Here is a 20,515-nt window from a genome sequence, read left to right on the forward strand (position 1 = left end):
TCGCCAGAGCCCAGCAGGTCGAGGCTGCGGTGGCCGGGAGCGGCCACTGCACTCCAGTCTGGGTGATGGAGTGAGACTCCAACTCAAAAATAAAAAAAATAAAATAAAAAATAAAAAGGAAAAAGATGAATGATATTACAATATCTTATATTATTGTGACAATAATTTTTTTAGATGAGTTGCCATATAAGTGCAGAAAATTGAGAGAACGCTGTGATCTAGACTGGTTTAAAAAAAAAGGAAATCAATAGAGGAAATAAGCCATGTGCTGAGTTCAGAAGAATGGGCTAGGTTTGAAATAATGGGTTAAAGAAGGGTATTCCAGGTGACAAAAACAACATAAGATAAAGGTATTGAGTCAAGGATACGTAGGGCATTCTATAGTACTGGATAAAGTTAGAAATACATGTTAAGGCCTAAACTGAAGAGACTTTTGAACTTGGGCTTAAGAACTTAAGACTTCATACATAAACTAAATAAGGAGCCATTGAATGTCATTATAAAACTAACAATTTAGGAAACTCAGTCCAGATCCAACTGAGAGAAAATGTGTATGGTAGATTAAAGATAGCCACAGATTCTTTGCCACTCTTCTAATTAAAAGGTGGAATTTATTTCCCTTTCCTTTATATTGGGGTGGTCTGCGGCCTTTTCTGATCAACAGACAGTAACAGAATGATACTTTGTAACTGCTAAGACTAGGCTGTAAAAAAATCTGCAGTTTATGCTTTGTATACTTAGAATGATCTCTCTTGGGAATCTAAGCTACCAGCTGGCAGCTAGCACCACTGCCTGCCATGTCATGTGAGTGAGACTACGTTGGATCTTCCAGCTAGTTAGAACTCTAGCCAACAGCATATGAAGCAGAGAAACCACCTGGTCAACTCAGACAATCAAGAAAAAAAATTTTTTTTAAAGTATTGCTTCTGTTTTGGAGTGGTTTGTTATGTGAGAATAGATAAAACAATATATTTACAAAAGTAGTAGTATATGAAAATTATGACTTAAATAGCTAAAATCTGAAACTTTCAGACTAACTAAATTCTGGCTACAATTAATGTGCTATAAATGAAACAAAAGAACAATGACTTATCTTCCAGAGAATATCCAAAGACCCCAGTTTAATAAAGGAGCTATGTTATTGACAAATATTGCTATTCTTTTTTTGTTTTTTTGAGTTGGAGTCTCACTCTGTTGCCTAGGCTGGAGTGTAGTGGCACACTCACACTCACAGCTACCACAGCCTCGACCTACTAGGATCAGGCGATCCTTCCGCCTCAGCCTTCCAAGTAGCTGGAACTATAGGTGCCTGCTACCACACCTGGCTTATTATTATTATTATTTTTGATTTATTGTAGAGATGAGGTCTCACCAAGTTGCCCAGGCTGGTCTTGAATCCTTGAACTCAGGCAATCCTCTCACCTCGGCCTTCCAAAGTGCTGGGATTACAAGCTTGAGCCACCGCACCCAGCCTACTCTATTCTTTTTAAGAAGTTAAACCTTGTGGCTGAGAGATGTTTGCTTGTTTTTTTAACAAGAACTCTTAGAACTTGTTCCCTTAGACATAAGTATTTCCAAGGGTTCATTTGCTATATAAAGCAGAGGTAGACTTGCCTTCCATACATTGTTATACTTCATAAATGTCTCAATGTAAAATATGATAGACTGGAATTTATTTCATACAATTTGAACTTCTGTTTTATTAATTTAATTATTGAGTTTGCCCTGCTTCTTCTTCTTCTTTTTTTTAAACATCTCTGTGTTCCTAAGCATGACAAAATAAAGATTAAAGTATGGGTACTAAATATAAGATGTAATAATCTTTGTAAGTTTTAAACATTTATATATATATGAGTGATTATACATGTATATGTGTACACAACACTTTGCTTTGACACACTTCTCTACATATATATGTTTTTTACAAAGTGGATAATCAAACCCTGACAGCCTTTAGAATGAACAACTATATTAAAAAACTTAATATGTAAAAATTTAGTGCTATTGTCTTACCTCTGCTGTCTTTCTATCTTGGCTGCCATTTTAGGATTAAGAGTGGCTTCTTCATAAAGAGGCTGCATTACACTGGCAGGCATTGAGAAAACTGGTTGTATCTGCTGAATTTGCCGATTTTTATTAGTACGCTGATATGCAGTGATGAGACGCCTCAAGCGTGTGGTTAAAGCTGATTGAGTCGGCCAATAAATTTTGTCACCCTCCATCAGTTGACCATCTATATTTAAAGAAATGCATGTCAATAAAAATAAAAATAAATAGATACTATATGAAGCTCACAAAAGTAGCAAAATTTATTTGCCTAAAACTTTTAAAATTCAATCTATGTGGGAAAAAAACAACCAAATTTCTCATGACATTTTTTTTCAACAACATCTCTAAAAAAATTACAACAAACTTTAAGAGCAGCTCAAAGTAAGTAGGACAATGTATAATAAAGAACTACAATATTATATTTGAAGGGAAATTCATCTACACAGAAAACATAACTGTTGTATTTCCATTATATTATACTAGTTGGAAATATTAAACGCCTTAAATAAATTAAAAGCTAAACTGAAGCCATGGAAGTTGACTACTGTAAACAATTCTAATTGAAGTCTTCTGTATTAAATTTACCTCAATTTAATGTGATGAAAATAGTTTTACTGTCAACATGACAAGGTGTAATACTATAATTATATATATCATAATTAGGTTGTAATCATTCATAGTAAGAAAAACCTAATCCCTCATTCCTAGGTGAACTATGGGATGGTGACACACTGTTCCACTTGGGTAGCAGGTGGGAATGAGTATACTCTCGTGACAGTGTGTATCTATTTTGATGTCAGATGGAAGTAGAAGCAATACCCTGCACAGAAAAGAATGTCTCCTAATGTACATGTAGAACTAATAAGACGGTGAATGTATCATTGAATTAATATTTTAATGATGAAATCTCACAGGTCTGATAAACAAGCCATAAAGTCATCAAAATCTCTATCCTATAAAAGTTCAGTGAGCCACTGCATAAAGATTTATAACAACTAAAAGAACTGTTATTATGTAACGTCCTTCTGAATTTTTAAAAATTTTTGATAGCTTAAAGGATGTTTTGTCTGGTATTAAAATTATGACTCCTGCCTTTTTCTGTTTTCTGTTAGCCTGAAAGTTTATTCTCTGCCCTCTAACTTTAAGTCTGTGAGTGTCCTTTGTCGTCAGGTGTGTTCCATGAAGGCAGGATATTGTTGGGACATGCTCTTATCCAGTTGGCTCAATCCATCAACAAGAAATATCCATCCTAAACATATATGCACCCAATACAGGAGTACCACAATTAATAAAGCAACTATTAAGTAAACTAAAAAAGGACATTCACTCTAACAATATCATAACTGGAGACTTAAATACCCCACTAAAAACCCTAGAGAGATCATTGAGGAAAAAAAAAAATCAATAGAGATCTGGAATCTTGACCAAATGGACTTAATAGATACCTATAGAACACTCCACCCAACAAACACAGAATATACATTCTACTCACCACATGGAACATAACTCCAAGATCGACCATATCCTGGGTCATAAATCAAATATAAACAAATTCCATAAGATCGAAACACTACCATGCATCTTCTCAGATCACAGTGGAATAAAAATAAATATCACCACCAACAAGATCCCCTCAAACACACACAAAAACATGGACACTAAACAGTATGATACTGAACAACTCCAGGGTAAATACAGAAATCAAAACAGAAATTAAAAGATTCTTGGAAACGAATGAAAATAAAGACACATCTTACCTCTTGGGATGCCATGAAAATAGTAGTAAAAGGAGAATTTTTAGCTCTATGCACATACATCAAGAGAATGGAAAGATCACAAGTTAACAACCTAACAGATCACCTAAGGGAGCTGGAAAAACAAGACCACCAAAACCCTAAGTTCAGCAGAAGAATCCAGATCACCAAAGTAACAGCACAAATACAGGACACAGAAGACAAAAATATCATAGAAAAAAAAAGTCAATGAAACAAAAAGCTATTTTTTAAAAAAGATAAACAAGATTAATGGACCTTTGGCCAGACTGAGTAAGAACCAGAGACAAAAAGCGCAAATAAGCACAATTAGAATAGTGAAAGATCAAGTCACAACTGACCATGAAGAAATACAGAAGATTATCAGACATTACTATGTACACCTGTATGGAAACAAACTCCAAAACCCAAATAAAATGAATGACGTTGTGACATCATACAACCTCCCAAGGTTGAAACAAGAAGAAGCAGAGACCCTAAACAGACCAATAACAACCTGGAAAACTGACTCTGTCATAAGAAAACTACCTAAAAATAAATAAACAAATAAAGTCCTGGACCAAATGACTTTCCAGCAAAATTCTACAAAACATATAAGGAGGAGCTGATATCAATCCTATTGAAAGTATTCCAGGCAATCAAGAAAGACGGAACTCTGCCCAAATCATTTTAAGAAGCTAATATCCCCGATGAACATACATGGAAGAATTCTCAACAAGATTCTAGCAAATCAGATCAACAACACATCTCAAAAATTATGCACCATGTCCAAGTAGGCTTCAACCCTGGGATGCACAGTTGGTTCAACATCTACAAGACCATAAATATAATTCAATACATCAAGAGATGTAAAACCAAGAACCACATGATTATGTCATTAGACGCAGAAAAGGCTTTCCAAAAAAATTCAGCATCCTTCTTAATAAAAACCCTCAACAACTAAGAATAGAGGGAACATACCACAAAATAGTACGAGTCATCTACGATAAACCCACAGTCAACATACTACTAAACAGACAGAAATTGGAAGCATTTCCCCTGAAAACCTGAATAAGACAAGGCTGCCCACTTTCACCCCACCCGTTCAATTTTCACCCTACCTGTGTTTGAAGTCCTAGCTAGAGTAATCAGACAAGAGAAGGAAATCAGGGTATCCAAATAGGAAAAGAGGAAGTTAAGTTATGCTTTGGTGATGATATGATCCTATATTTTGAAAACCCAAGATAGTCTGAAAAAAGCTTCATTTCACTGCTGAAGGATTTGGCAAAGTCACAGGGTACAAAATCAACATGCAAAAGACAGTCACATTTTTATACACCAACAACAAACAAGCAGAGAACGAAACAAAAAGCACAATCTCATTCACAAAAGTCACACCAAAAAAGAAATAAGAAATACTGTGGCATTTTCCTAACCAGAGAAGTGAAAGACCTTTACAACGAAAACTATAAAACACTGCTCAAAGAAATCAAAGAAGACACAAACTGGAAAAATATTCCATGCTTATGGATAGGAAAAATTAAGATTGTTAAGATATCCATCCTACCCAAAGCAATCTGTAAATTTAATGCAATACCTATTAAATTACCAACATCATTCTTCTCAGTCCTGGAAACGACAATACAAAAGTTCATATGTAAAAATAAATGACCATGAATAGGCAAAACAATCCTCAGCGAAGGAAACAAAGCAGGAGGTATCACACGTCCAGACTTTAAACTTTAAAATATGGCTATAATAATCAAAACAATCTGGTATTAATACAGGAACAGGCATACAGACCAATGGAATAGACTGGAGATTCCGGAAGCAAAACCTCAATTTCTCAACCAACTCATCTTCAACAAAGCCTCCATCAAAAAACCACTGGGGAGAGGAGACCTTATTCAGTAAATGATGCCGGGAAAACTGGCTGACCACATGCAGTTGAATGAAACAGGAACCCAACCTATCAACATACACAAAAATCCTCTCTAAATGGATCAAAGACCTAAATGTACAACCTCAAACTATGGTTAGGATTGGTAGCTGAGTCTGTAATCCCAGCACTTTTGGAGGCCGAGGCAAGTAGATTGGCTGAGCCTGCGGGTTCAAGACCAGCCCAGGCAACCAGGCAAGAATTTGTCTCTACAATAAATAAAAAATTAGCTGGACATGGTAGCACACTCCCGTAGTTCCAGTTACTTGTAGCAGAAGGATCGACAGAGTCCAGCAGATCAATGCTGGGGTGGCTGTGAGTGTACCACTGCAATCCAGCCTGGGCAACAGAGAGACTCCAACTCAGGAAAAACAAAACAAAACCCTCAAACTATAAGAATCTTAGAAAACACAGGAGACACACTTCTGAAAATTGGAACAGGCAACCAATTCCTGATAAAAACTCCAAAGCCCAAGCCATAAGAGACAAGATAGACAAGTGGAGCCCCATCAAACTGAAAAGTTTCTGCAAAGCAAAAGAAACCATCAAAATGGCCCACAGAATGAGAATAAATATTTGCCAACTGTCTATCAGACAAAGGCCTAACATCAAGGAATTCAAATGTGCTAAAAGGAAAAAAACAAACAACCTTATTCAAAAGTGGGCAAAAGATATGAATAGATACTTCTCAAAAGAAGATCTACGAGCAGCCAACAGATACATAAAACAATGCTCAGCCTCACTAATCATCAAATAAATGCAAATCAAAACCACACTGAGATACCACTTAACTCTAGTCAGGATGGCCATCATCAGTAACTCAAAAAACAACAGATGCTGGAGAGAATGTGAAGAAAAGGGAACATTTCTACACTGTTTGTGGGAGTGTAAATTAGTACAACTTCTGTGGAAAATGGTGTGGTAATTTCTAAAAGATCTAAAAATCGATCTTCCATATGACCCAGCAATTCCTCTTCTGGGAATATAACTGGAGGAACTCAAATCACTCTATAAAAAAGTAACCTGTACACACATGTTTACTGTAGCACTATTCACAATAGCAAAAACATGGAACCAACTGTGCTGCTCATCGAAAGGGGACTGAATAAAAGAAATGTGATACCTATCACAATGGAGTATTATGCAGCCATAAAGAAGAACAAAATTATGCACTTTGCAGCAACTTGGATGAATTTTAAAGTCTATCATATACAGTGACCTATCAGAGAAACATAGAATCGAGTATCACATGTTCTCACTTGTATGTGGATGTTGAACATTTATAATTCCACAAGAAAGGGATTGGCAGTAGTGGGATACTCTCAGCGGCAAGGAGGGGTCCACATAACTTCACTAAGAGTACTTGATTTCAAACCAGGCAAAGTGAGGACCACCAGGAGGCCTCAACTTTACCTGTACAATGACCACTTATGCACCTAATCCTGAATTACACCCCACATCTTTAAAATAAAAAAGAACCGTTAAATTACCAATCAACTAATATGTCCTGTGATTACAACTAACTGTACTCAATACAAATTTCATATATAGTTGAAGCATTATAAAAGTATTGGTCTCACAATATCATTAGAATATGAATTTACAATAATGGTAAGTAAAGAAATAAATTTTTTTTACCTCCATCTGCTATAACAAGATCTCCTGGTGAGGAAACATCATCCTTTTAAAAGAAAATAAAAACTTGTCATAGGGTAAATGGGTCAAGATGTATATAAAAAGAGAAGCAAATCAAACTTCTTTATAATAGATCATTGTTTTGCAATACAATTCTTAATAATTAATTTAGCAAAATAAAAATTTAAATGGCCTATTCTTAATAAACACTTTTCACACTTCACTGCTGCCTTTGACACTTAGATGAGTCATTATTTATGAAAACTACTTCTTTTCTATCATTACTGTTAAGCCATTTTCTTTTCTTGCACCCTTCCTCTAACTGTGAGTATGCTTAAGTTTTATAGCTAACCAAAATTTTTTTCCCTTTCATATGTCAACTCTCAGATAATTTATTCATTCTCATATTTGGTTATTAGACAACCTACAAATCTTTTCTTTTTCAGCCTTAAACAGTTCATGTGTGTTGTAGAAAGTTTTTGTCTGTCAGCAAAGCATCTTCTATTAAGTATACCAATGGTACCTTATATTCCTAACTCTGGCAATTTTATTTCAACGCCTACTAGTTTCTATTGTTGTTTTTAAAAAGCCTGAAGTTAGAACTATCATAATTCCTTTGTAGGTGGGTTTTTTAAAAATTGCTTTTAACATCCTCTCTTTGGTGTATCTGCAATTTTACCATAGTTCTTGGAGTAGATACTAAGTTTTATTTATCCTGCCAAGATTTATTTTGTTGTTTGAATCTGAGGATTCATGTCTTTTATAATGGCGGAAGAAATTCTCAGGTGATATCTCTTCATGGTGCTTCTTCCTATTTTCTCTAGTCACTCCTTCTGGAATACCTATTAGATATATGTCAGACATTACGTTGCCCTTGTTTCTAAAAATTTTTCACATATTCTATATTCCATTATTGATTTACTGCCTCTCCATTCCAAATGCATTGCCCTTCACACTTTTTGCCTGCTTTAAGAAAATAGATCTGTGCTCTTTTGGGGGGGGCTTGGAATCTTACTCTGTTGCCCAGGCTGGAGTGCAGTGGCATGCTCATGGCCACCACAGCCTCGACCTTCTGGGCTCAGCTGATCCTCCCACCTCAGCCTTCCAAGTAGTGGAACTATAGGCATGCGCCCACCATACCCAGCTAATTTTTTGATTTATTGTAGAGATAAGGTCTCTCCAAGGCTGGTCTCGAACCCCTGGGCTCGGGAAATCCTCTCACCTCCGCCTCCCAAAGTGCTGGGATTTACAGTTTCCTAGTGTGCTAGTTTCCTAGTTTCTTAAAATCACATCTTGTCTTTTGTTTCTGGTTCTTTAAATGTCTTTAATCATTCAAATATTTGTTGTTGTTTTTTTTTGAGTTGGAGTCTCACTCTCGCCCAGAGTGGAGTGCAGTGGCCACTCCCGGCCACCGCAGCCTCGACCTGCCAGGCTCTGTGATCCTTCCACCTCAGCCTTCCAAGTAGCTGGAATTACAGGCATGTGCTACCACACCCAGTTGATTTTTTGATTTATTGTAGAGATGAGGTCTCGCTGCCCAGGCGGGTCTCGAACCCGCGGGCTTAGGCAATCCATTCACCTCAGCCTCCCAAAAGCGTGGGATTACAGGCTGAGCCACCAAGCCCGGCTAAATATTTGTTTTTTAATTTCAACAGATATACTATCAGAAGTTCTTGGGAGCCTAATCTTGTGCTTTATTGTATGCTAACAATCACTCATGGTAAATTATTCCTCATGGAGGACTTTATCTTTAGGAAATTCATGCATAGTCTGGATTGAACGGTTTATTTTGGAGTTTTTTTTCCTTTTAGTTTTGACCAGGTATCCCAGGGATACTACCAGTTAAGGACTAACCCCTTTTTATGTTACACTGAAGGTTCCTGGACCACACAGATACAGTAAAAGAAGCAAACTATATACTCAAGAGAATTCAGGCCTATGGTTATAAATTCTCAGGGGAGACAGTATTTTTCCTACCCAGAGCACATGATGAAATTTATTTCCTTACTATTTCCCTGTACTGTCTGTCTGTTGAGAGTCCTGACCTCATATAGGATTTCAGTTTTCCTGTCCATACACTATAGTAAGCTTTGTCACTTGTCCTCAAATAGGAATCAATATCTAAGTCCTTTACCTACTAAGACCAGCAAACCCCACCTGACAGTTATGACATCATCTCTTTTTACCATGCTCTCATAAATAATATGGAAATTCCTCAACTCTTTTAACATCCTGTTGCTCACTCTACAGATTATTTTCTATACTTCCATTTAGCTCTTTTTAGAGTTGATATTCTATAAATAGAGCACTTAGAACTATGCTTTGGCAGTTCAGAATTCCTCTAGGCTCTACTCTCTATTTCAAACTTCTTCATGTAAATATAGTGTCTATCTCTTGCTGTGTATCTTTAGTATCTATTTCTCACTCTGCTTTGGTATTTTGCTCTGGTACAATGTGTTTCTTAGCTGTAAGAAGTGTAGCACATAGGAAACCCCCATCTATTGACATTTCCAAATCAGCCTCCACTTTTTCTAGGAGGGGAGATCAGGTGAATTCTAGTGATTATTTGTGATGTGTGTTAATTTGAGCTGTACACTTCCTTAACTAGTCCTCTGAAGAACAGAATAATTATGCATAACGAAAAAAAACATGCAAAAGAAAAAGCAAACAAAAGAATACCTAAATTTGAAAATTTAAAAATATGACCAAAAGCATACCTCTATATCATCTTTAAAGATGGCTGGAGCAGGTTTGTATTCTGGATCTTCCACGTCCCTGTTAAAATACCCACAAATGCTATAATTATTGTAACGAACTTACAGTTTCTTGACAAGACAAATGGAGTCTCATTGGAGGGATTTTAAAAGTCTGCATTAAGGATAAGACTGAAATCTGTTCTCTAGCCAGAGGAGTCCAAGTCACAGCATGAAGGCTACTTTATAATAAATAAGGAGAAAGATAGTTCTAATGTACCCTTACTCCCAAGCACACTTTTAGATGTGTCACTATTAAGCTCCACATGTGTCTTACTTTTCTCTTTTGCACCTTAAAATAGGTACAGTTGGTATTCCATATCTGTGCGCTTCATATTCATGGATATGACCAACCATAGATCAAAAATATTTGAAAGAAAAATTGCATTGGTACTGAACATGCACAGACATTTTTTTCTTGTCATTATTCTCTCAACAATTCAGTAACAACTATTTATATAGCATTTACATTGTATTAGGTATTATAAGTAATCTAAAGATGATCTAAAGTATATGAGGAGGATGTGCATAAGTTATATATAAGTACTATACCGTTTTATATAAGAGATTTGAGTTAGTTTCTGATTCTGGTATCTGCAGAAAGTCTTGCAACCAATCCCCCATGGATACTGAGAAATGACTATATAATAAACATCACCTTTCCCATCAACTGTAATATTTTGGCCTCCCCTGCCCCCACTCCTCTAAAATTCTATGAGCTTAATGGCCATGATACACTTGCAAAAGAACTTGTCAAAAGAATGGGTGTGGGACAAGTCCAATCTCATCCTTGATGATGCTCTGTTGCGTAAGTGCTAACTTATTAGAGTATCATTAGCTCTTTCAGAATGTAAGCTCCAGCTCTCTCACTGCTACAACATTTGAAGATAAACATCTCTGACATAGATCGAACAGAACACAAAAATATATGGAAAATTCAAGATTCTGAAATGCACATACCCATCCATATAATCATTCGCTCTCTGTTCGGCAGCAACTGCTTTGTCATCAGGCTTTCCGACTCTTTCCAAAAAGCACAATGCTGGGTCTGCTCGAATAGTATTATACTTTTCATAACCTGGAAGCATCATCAAATATAAAAGTACAAAAGATAAAAAGAAGCAAGGTTTATAAATATAGACATTCCTCATATTTATAGAGGATAATATTCCTGGACTAATAGGATAAAGATTAAAATTATATAGGTTAAATATGTTTTTGAGAAACTATCACAAACATAAAATGATCTGGTAACATATATCTATACAATTTTAGATTAAGTGGATCAGTTAATATGAAAAATAAAATAAACTTTTCAGCACATACTAACATACATATTTCACAGAAGAACTCTTTCTGAGAGAGGAGGTTGTCTGAAAAATATATTCAGGAGGGTCAGACTATATATACCATCCTCTCTTGAGGAAATGTGATGATGATGATTGATAAAAGACATGTAATGAGTGATAGGTATACTACATTTACAGAGTATATTTTTAATGCTCTATATATGATATAGGTATTACTGTGAAGCTCTAAGTGGAAATTAGTAATCTGAGAACTAGTTGAATTGCATTGTACATACAAGGGGATCACATCCACCTTAGTTCTTACTTACCATGTTTAAAAACTCCGATAAGAAGTGACTTATCAGCATCAAAGTCCCACCACTCAGCAGGAACTTCTGAGTGGTCTGGTTCTGGTACCCAAACATCAATGTCACTTAAAAAAAAAAAATCATGGTATGACATTATGAATGATTATAAATGAGTCAAAAAGGAGGGAAAATTTTACCTAGCTTTGAAAGCATTGTGGCTTTTAAGAAAAAGAGGTGAAGGTTTCATTGATTTTTTTTTTACTCCATAATTACCATCAATTAAAATTATAAAATTGTACAATAACAACAGATATCAAAATAAACTAATATTGTTAACATCAATCAAAGAAATAAGTTTCAACAAAGTTTACTATACAATTCTCTTAAAGAATCACATTCTCGACCAGGCTCAGTCTATAATCCCAGCACTTTGGGAGGCCAAGGCAAGTGGACAAGGCAAGTTCGAAACCCTGTCTCTACAATAAATAATAAAAAAAAAAAAAATTAGTTGGGCATGGTAGTGCGCGCCTATAGTTCCTGCTACTTGGCAGGCTGAGGTAGAAGGATCACTGGAGCCCAGCAGGTAGAGGCTACAGTAGTTGTGAGCGTGCCAGTGCACTCCAGCCTGGGCAACAGAGTGAGACTTCAACTCAAAAAAAAAAAAAAAGGAATCACATCCTCTAGATGATTTCTTTTACTTAAAAACAAAAGTTTCTATCAGAAAGTAGAGACTTATGTCAGCTAACAACTTGGCAAAAAATAATCTGGTTCAATTATTTCATTTTGTATATGAGGAAACTGATGGTAAATGAACAAAATACAAAATAAAAAGGGGACATGAATGGCTTTAAGCTGCAAAACAAAAAAAGTAATGTCTCCTTCAGACCACTATTGGCAAGAAAAATCACACGAAAATGGCAAGGTTTTAGGCCTGGCGTGGTAGCTCACGCCTTATAATCACAGCACTTTGGGAGGCTAAGGGGAGAGGATTGCCTGAGCCCGCGTCTCTATAATAAATCAAAAAATTAGCCCAGCGTGGTGGCTCATGCCTGTAGTTCCAGCTACTTGGAAGGTAGAGGAAGAAGGATCGCCTGAGCCCAGTAGGTCGAGGCTGCAATAGCTGTGAGCGTGCCGTGCCACTGCACTCCAGTCTGGGCGATAGCGAGACTTCAAATTAAAAAAAAAAAGAAGAAAGAAAGAAAATGGCAAGTTTTTTTATTCATAATTGGATTAAAACATTCAAGTGCTACTTTATGCTAATATGAATAGCACCATGTCATAAAATAACAACCTAATAAAGTACTAAAAAGTAAAATAATAAATCCACAATGCTTTGGTACCTTGGCTTTTTATGAGTAAGCAAGAACTATAGCACTGGAGATTCTGCAAATATAATTTTCTTTTTCTTTGCTTACCACTCGACATTATTATTTTCCCAGACATCTTTTGCAAGTAAGATATATAACATCTCTCAAGAGTAAAAAGGTGCCATATATAGAAGGACTGAAACGTTCAGTGCTCTACCATAGTGATGTAAGCCATTCCTTTAGCCTAGCATATAGTTAACGTCAAACAATGATTAGCAAACAAGTATCATTAATTTTATATATATATATTTATATTTTCTTATACAAAGAAGGGGTAGAGACTGGATAGGGTAAATTATTACTATAGAAAATAAAATATTTTACTTGAGAATTTCTCTATTTGATATTCAAAGATTATCAATTTTCAAAGAATCAGACATATAAGAAAACATAATACAAATTATACACTAAGTAGAATTTCACCTCCTTGTCTCAGCACAATTACAGAAACTAATTAACAAAGACCTATAGATTTGAAGAAATGGGTACTTTTCTACTTATAATTAATTAAATCCCACGGCAAAAGTTAATTATACTAGTTAGGTGCATTTGGAAACTCAAAACACATTTTCATGTAAAAAATAAACAAATATTCAATATGTTCCTAGACTAGGACAATAACTCAATATTTAACCAAAATATAGTTGAGATAGAAGACACTGGCAATACAAAAAAAACTATAAGCTTTAAAAGTAAATAAGAATAAAAAATGGACAATAATTTACTTTTTATTTTTCAAAAATGTTTTGCTAGAAAGTAAGCTTTTTGTCCAAGGAATATGAACAAGTGGCTAAAGAGATATTTCTCTATTCCTAAAGGAATGTGGCAGCACTTTAAATGACTACATTATATTTAATTTTGTTTTAAAACAAAAGGGTCACAACTGACATGGTTTTTTTTAGCTCAGTGAAGAAACAGAAAAAAAGGAAGGCTGATTTTCTGTGATATGAAAAAGTTAAAAAAGAGATGAAGAGATATATAGATAAAGGAGATATATATTTTTGAACAAGTTCCTAACTAGGACTGAACAAAGCATTGGCACTGAAAAATAAAGAAAAGAGTAAAGAATACTAGAGAAAATTACAAAGCGAGTAATAAAAAGCGGGTCAGATAGCTCCTTTTGCCAAGCATCAGGTGGCATTCTAAGCTCAAAATATTGTCACTACCATCTGAGCTGGAAGGTTTCCTGCTTGTAAAGATAAAAAGGTGATCAGAATAGAACTTGTATTCAAATGGAAGTGACACATGCAGATCAGGTATTTCTGAACTGCTAGGAAAACATATGTAATGAGATGGATGTGTACCTGTTGCTGATTTCTGTTTTTAAAGATATTTAATGTGCCATTAAATATCCTATACAAAGCCTCCTATAACATTTAAACATCATTTACCATGTGGCAAAAATGGCAATAGTACGTTAAAACAGATATGATCCTGCCCTTGTAAAGAGGTACCTGCAATACTATGATGTGTGCTATGACAGGGTACTTAGCGTATGTGCCTAACTCAGACTAGAGAGGTCATAAAAGGCTGAGTCGATGTCAGCTGAGCAAAAGGATGGAGAAGATGAAGAAAGGAGTAAAGAAAAATTTCCCACAAGAAGGAAAAGGTTTGTAAGCAAGAGTAATTAACCATGGCACATCTGAGAAATGTGGATCTAAAGTTCAGAAGAGAGACACTGGCTGGAGATACAGATTTGAAAGACAATAGCACAGAGACAAAAATTGAAGTCACAAAGATGAGAACATCCAAGAGTAAGTGACAAGAAGAAAAGGCCTACGTGAAGATTCTTTGACATTTAAGAGAAAGAAAAGGAGCCTAAAAAGCAACAAGCAGAAGGCTAAAAAGAACAACCATAGGAGAATGGTACCACAAAAGCATTTTAAAAATTAGGAAGTGGACAATAAAGGTAAGGTAACACTATGGTATATCCATCAAAGTCAGCAGCAAGAAAATCAGTGACGATCTTGAAATGGGTGGTATAAAGAGAAAGTAGAAAATGCACTGTAGTAAAGCATATAGTGAATAGCAGGAAAGAAAAGGAGACAGAAAATATAGATGCTTCTTTTTAATTAATTTTTTAGTAGAAATAAGACTTGCTATGTTGCCCAAGTTGGTCTCGAACTCCTGGTCTCAAGTTATACTCCTGCTTTGGCTTCCCACAGTGCTGGGATTACAAGAATGAGCCACTGCTCCAAGTCCAGATGCTTCTTAAAAGAAGTTTGGCTGTGAAATCAAGGAAATTAGTAATACAATCATTTGAGGACATGCTGGCTCCTCATACTGGGTCCAAATGTTTTGAGTCTGTGTATGCATGCATGTGTATGAGTATGTTAAGATGAGGGAGATACAAACATGTTAAAATGCAAATGAGGAAGCCAGAGAGAAGATTAACACAAAATAAAAAAGAAGAGAGAATCCACAGAGAGCAGTCCATGGGGAATCCTAAGTGGATCAGATCTAGTCAGGCCAAGGGAAAGAAGTCAATTAGTCAACAAATATTTTATTTTATTTTTGTTTAATTTTTTTGAGTTGGAGTCTCACTCTGTCACCCAGACTGGAGTGCAGTGGCCACTCCCAGCCACCGCAGCCTCGACCTGCTGGGTTCCGGCGACCTTTCCGCCTCAGCCTTCCAAGTAGCTGGAACTACAGTCACGCGCTGCCATGCACGGCTAATTTTTTTGATTTATTGTAGAGATGAGGTCTCGACAAGTTGCCCGGGCGGGTCTCGAACCTGCGGGCTCAGGCAGTTCACTCATCTCGGCCTCCCAAAGTGCAGATTACAGGCTGAGCCACCGAGCCCGGCCCAACAAATATTTTAAAAGTGCTTCATATGGACTAGATTCTAGGGGCTGGTAATACAATGAACAATAAGGCAGACAGTATACTTACCCTTAAGCAGCTTAATGGAAGGAGAAAGATGATATAAAAATAAGTTAACATAATTTTAAAATAGTAGTAGACATTATGGATGAGATAAAATAAGGTTAAGTAGCAGGGAACAACTTGTGGGCTACTGAAGTTGCAGTGGGCAGGGAAGGCTGACTATCAGAGAAGAAAATACTTCAGCTGAGACCCAAATGATTTGAAGGGGTAATTCTGTGGAAGATCTGGGGAAAGAGTACTTAGAATAGGAGGAACAGAACAGACGAAGTTTGTCATGGATCCACAGAAACGCCAATGTGACTGGAACATGACAGATGAGGGACAGAGTGAAGAAAGAGGTCATAGAGTTACGTATGGCCTTGCAGGCCACAGGGATTTGGATTTTATTCTTAGAGAAATGAGAAGCTTCTGGAGGGATTTTAAAAGGAAGATGAGTCCTATAATTTGATTTTTGCTTTAGAAAGATCACTTTGGCTGCTGGGTAAAGGCAAAAGTGGAGGCAATGACTTAATCAGAAGATAATTACAAAGACTGAACATGAGATCATGGTGGTCTAGATTAGGGATTTAGCAAAGAAGAGAGTGAAAAGTGCTTAGATCTGGAACATATTTTGTCGAACTAACAAGTCTTCCTGTAGGATGAGGGGAAGAGAGGAATTGTGAACGATACTAGAGCAACTAGGTAGTGCGTTTACTAGGATGGAGAAGACTTGTATGTAGGAAAGAAAAGGGCAAGTATTGAAGATAATAGATTTGAGAGAGCCAGGAGAAGTTAAAGAGTCAATTATACTTTTAAATGGAAATGCTGGGAGGCAGTTAACTTAGAGCTCAAAACTCAGGGGAGAAGTCTGGGATGAATATGTAAATTTGAAAGTCATCTGTTTATAGATCATATTTGGTATGATGAGACTACATGAGTTCACCTAAGGGGAAAGACAGGTAACAGAACTGAGGACAGAACTCTTGGTCAATCTGACATTTAGAGACCTATTAGAGGACTAAGAACTACCAAAAGAGAACGACTAGGAAAGAGTAGTGAGAAAAAGGACAACCAGATAGATATAGTGGCATGGATGCCTATGGAAGTATTTTAAGGAGGGCAAGGTACAGTTAATTTAGAGAAATGATCCCATTGCAAATCATTAGTGGCTGTGTTAAAAACTACTTCAGTGAGATAGCAGATGAAAGGTTAATTAGAATGGGTTAAAGAGAAATACCTGGTAAAGAAGTAGAGATAGTAAATTGAGGCAAAGTTTAAAAGAATTTTTTGTGAAGGGGATCAGAGAAATGGAGTATACTGGGATAATTTTTTTCCTTTCTTTGTTAAGTGTATGACATTAAAGCATGTATGAATGCCAGGGAAAGATCCAATAAAGAGGGAGAGAGAAAAAATGATTTAGAAAGGAAAAGAGAGCACTACAAGAGTCAAATCCTTAAGGTAAGAAGAGATGGGTTCTAAGCCACACAAGGTTTGACTTAGGAGGAGGGACACATCTACTGTTTCCTGAGGTAAGGACTAGATAGACATACATGCATGTAGAACTAAAGGCAGCTCTTGTCTGATTGTGTCTATTTGTTTCCAAATATTTGAAATTGGAGGGTAGTGGTAGTACGGTAGAAAGACGATTTGAGGAGAAAGATGCAAAATGGTCTTCTTAAAGAGTAGGAAAATGAACTTATTTGCCGCTATACTTAAGCAGTCTGTGTTTAATTTCATTTGAGATCTATGTTACAAATTTGAAGTAAGTTCATTGAACATGGCTTGCTTGACTTTTTCCACAAATGTTCAGCTGTTTAGGTGCAGGCAAAAGGTAAATGGTATTTGGGTTTAACCTGAGTTGGGGTTGTGACAGATATGTAGAACACAGAAGGAAAGGCAGGCAAAGGGAGTAAGGGATTTCAGTTAACAAGTAGAGTGCTAGACTATAGAAACTAAATTGAATAATGAAGAAAGGGAAGGCAGGAAAGATGGCTAGTGAGTAAGTAGTAAGATGTGGGGATACTGTGATGAGGTTAGAGAATTATAGTGAAAAGTAACCAGGTTAAATAAGTTGGAATGAAGGATGTGATGGTGAAAAATCAGATTTAGAAGTAATACTGTTACTGGTGATGGCAAGATCAAGTGTATGACCAGATGAGTAGGCAGCTGCAGTGAAGAGAAAAAAAGATGGCTACAAAGATCAAGGAACTGAGAAAGAGTGTTGAATGGGTCATATGGTGGATAGTCAGTCACCATAAAACTTCTTCCACTGTAATAAAAGGGAAGAAAAGAATGAGAACAGAAAAGTTAAGTTTAGATTTGGTGACAGAAAGTTGAGGGAAGTTTTGTTTTATGGCTTGCTAACATTTTCTCTACAAAGCCAAAGAAATATCAGTTGCTGAGAATGGGGGGGTTCAGTATAGGGTTTAAGGATGGAGTGAGAGAATAAAGACTGGAGAAGAAAATTGGGGAAGATTACTTATAGTATTAGTAGGCAAGATGAGCTGAGCATGGTGGTGCATGTCTATAATTCCAGCACGTTAGGAAGCTGAGGCAGGAGTATCACTTGAGGCCAGAAGCTCAACTGCACTCCAGCCTGGGTGACAGTGAGATCCTGTCTCTTAGAGAAAAAAAAAAGAGGCAAGATGAAACTAAAAATTCTTAGTGGCACTTCCCTGGTATCCCATATATACATCAAAGCACATATTACATTGCAGTATCGATTTGTCTATTTCCCCCTTACTGAGACTGTAAATTCCTTTAGAAATAAAGACTGTGTTTTTTCTTTGTATCCTTAGTGCTTCACAGTGCCATGTGCCTAGTGAATACTCAAAAAGTGTTTCTGGAAAATCAGCAGTTTAGAAGATCTCCAACACGTGGCTGAATGTTTTCAAACAGACCTAGGAACTAGACAAGCCAGAAATGAAAACAAATATCTGATTCTGCAGATAAAACAACTGGCTTCCCAAATGTAAAGAAGAACCAAGGATCCTCTATTTTCTTTTTTTTGAGTTGGAGTCTCACTCTGTCACCCAGACTGGAGTGCAGTAGCCGCTCCCGGCCACCGCCGCTACGGCCTGCTGGGCTCCGGCGATCCTTCCGCCTCAGCCTTCCGAGTAGCCGGAATTACAGGCATGCGCTACGGCTCAGCTGATTTTTTGATTTATTGTATAGATGAGGTCTTGTTGCCCAGGCGAGTCTCAAACCCGCAGGCTCAGGCAATCCACTCACCTCAGCCTCCCAAAGGCGCGGGATTAAAGGCTGACCCACCGAGCCTGGCTATCCTCTATTTTCTAAGAATCAAGACCCTACAAATAAAGGACGCTACAAATAAAAATGTCATTGGAAGAGCCATATCACTTATTAGTTGAACAACAAAAAGGTAGCTATACAAATCTATTCAAAGATGCGGCTCCAAGGGAAATACTGGAACTCAACAATTCTTAAGCTTCTGTTAAGTTCCTGAGGAAAATTGTTAAGAATATAAATGAACAATACACTTTAATTATTGATACAGTGCCACTCTTTATACCATCATTCCCTCTACCATAGCAGATCACGTCTCTCAGAGCACTAAAAGCACTCAAATGATGGGAATTTCTAAGTTTTTCCGATGTTCCAACATAAAATTGTTATCAGAAAAGCAGTCCTTTTCCTTTCGTGACATAAGTTTTGCAAATTTAATAGATAAGAATCTACTTAGAAAGTAGAACTGAAGCCGGGCTCAGTGGCTCAGCCTGTAATCCCGTGCCTTGGGAGGCTGAGGTGAGTGAATTGCCTGAGCCCGCGGGTTCGAGACCCACCTGGGCAACTTGGCGAGACCTCATCTCTACAAGAAATCAAAAAATTAGCCAGGTGTGGTAGCATGTGCCTGTAGTTCCAGCTACTTGGAAGGCTGAGGTGGAAGGATTGCCGGAGCCCAGCGGCCACTGCACTCCAGTCTGGGCGGATAGAGTGAGACTCCAACTCAAAAAAAAAAAAAAAAAAAGAAAGTAGAGCTGACAGAAAAAACATACTACAGAAGAATTATTATAGGGAGTTGAAGGAGATTCTCTACACACAATAAAATTATAGCTAATAATATGGATATTAACCCTTTGCACTTAGAGGCATCTCATGAATCACCAACCTGTAACTCAACCATGCATTTTTATGAGACAGTGAAAAACTAATCACTTCATATTAAACAGTATAGCACTGGAAACAATTATTTTATTGTAATGATATGTCTTATAATGAATATTGGATATTGAGGAACTTATTTATGTTCTAAATCTAAATTTTATATCTTATATTTTGGTTTTTGTGTTGTTGTTGTTCTTGTTGTTTTTTTTTGATTTGGAGTCTCACTCAGCTGCCCAGACTGGAGTGCAGTGGCCGCTCCTGACCACTGCAGCCTTGCCTGCTGGGCTCCGGCAATCCTTCCACCTCAGCCTTCTGAGTAGCCGGAATTACAGACATGTGCTACCACGCCCAGCTGATTTTTTGATTTGTTGTAGAGATGAGGTCTCGCTGCCCAGGCAGGTCTTGAACCCGCAGCCTCAGGCAATCCACTCACC

At 36.9% G+C, this 20,515-nt stretch overlaps 1 protein-coding gene across 5 annotated transcripts in view; it reads right to left on the reverse strand.

The window, feature by feature from the left end:
• CHD9 (chromodomain helicase DNA binding protein 9) overlaps window positions 1-20,515 on the reverse strand; it is a 286,505-nt gene that overhangs the window by 35,963 nt on the left and 230,027 nt on the right. For all 5 annotated transcript variants that reach the window (XM_021717459.1, XM_021717461.1, XM_021717462.1 and 2 more), the window contains 5 exons: window positions 11,746-11,849; window positions 11,088-11,205; window positions 10,092-10,149; window positions 7,378-7,420; window positions 2,014-2,233 (listed from right to left, as the gene is read on the reverse strand). In XM_021717459.1, coding sequence (XP_021573134.1) covers window positions 2,014-2,233; window positions 7,378-7,420; window positions 10,092-10,149; window positions 11,088-11,205; window positions 11,746-11,849 — 543 coding nt within the window. The remainder of the gene's footprint in view (window positions 1-2,013; window positions 2,234-7,377; window positions 7,421-10,091; window positions 10,150-11,087; window positions 11,206-11,745; window positions 11,850-20,515) is intronic.

Source organism: Carlito syrichta, unplaced genomic scaffold (genome assembly GCF_000164805.1).
Source record: "Carlito syrichta isolate Samal-C Ts95f unplaced genomic scaffold, Tarsius_syrichta-2.0.1 Scaffold309768, whole genome shotgun sequence".
Lineage (NCBI taxonomy): Eukaryota > Metazoa > Chordata > Mammalia > Primates > Tarsiidae > Carlito > Carlito syrichta.